Raw genomic sequence first — 611 nt, forward strand, 5'->3', positions numbered from 1 at the left:
GACAACACTCCCTCCCTCCCCCACCCCTCCCCTGCCCCTTCCTCCCCTCTGGGAGGACACTCCCTCCCTCCCCTGCCCCTCCCTCCCCTCTGGGAGGACACCCGGGTGAAGACACGACAGCTGGAGTTTTGCTGTTTTAAACCCTTGGGCCTTACCGCTAAGCAGCTGGGGTCCACTCTGAAGTCAGGATGCTCCTTCAGCCAGGCATCGAGCTCTCTCCTCCGCGGCGCTTCATCCCCGGCCAGCACCGTCCCGTCCAGCTTGCTGACCACTGGGATACGGGTCTCCATGTGCACCTCCGGCCGCTGTATCTCCTCTGTGCTTCTCTCACCCTCCGCGCTGGCCTGGCCCCCCAACACCAGGAGCGGGGGCAGGCAGGGAGGGGGGAGGGGGGGTGGGGAGAGACAGAGAGAGAGAGACAGACAGACAGAGTGTTCACTCAGTCCCACAGTGATCCAGGCCCTACAGTTCACTCCCCTCACCCATGCCTTCCCCAACCCACATGTAAACCACTGGGCACAGCTCATATTGTCATAGGGCAGGCCAGACTGGGCCAGACAGGAGCAGAGCTGACCAGGATGGGAGGTACGGGTTGGGGGGGGGGGGGGGGG

The 611-nt window shown here is 64.3% G+C and overlaps 1 protein-coding gene across 1 annotated transcript in view; it reads right to left on the reverse strand.

The window, feature by feature from the left end:
* LOC125482587 (chromodomain-helicase-DNA-binding protein 9-like) overlaps positions 1–374 on the reverse strand; it is a 4521-nt gene extending 4147 nt beyond the window's left edge. Inside the window, exon 1 of the mRNA XM_048594687.1 lies at positions 156–374. Coding sequence (XP_048450644.1) covers positions 156–290 — 135 coding nt within the window. The 5' untranslated portion in view covers positions 291–374. The remainder of the gene's footprint in view (positions 1–155) is intronic.
* Positions 375–611: the final 237 nt, after the last annotated feature.

The sequence above is a fragment of the Rhincodon typus genome, unplaced genomic scaffold (assembly GCF_021869965.1).
Source record: "Rhincodon typus isolate 14 unplaced genomic scaffold, sRhiTyp1.1 hic_rhity00012947, whole genome shotgun sequence".
In the NCBI taxonomy this organism is placed as follows: domain Eukaryota; kingdom Metazoa; phylum Chordata; class Chondrichthyes; order Orectolobiformes; family Rhincodontidae; genus Rhincodon; species Rhincodon typus.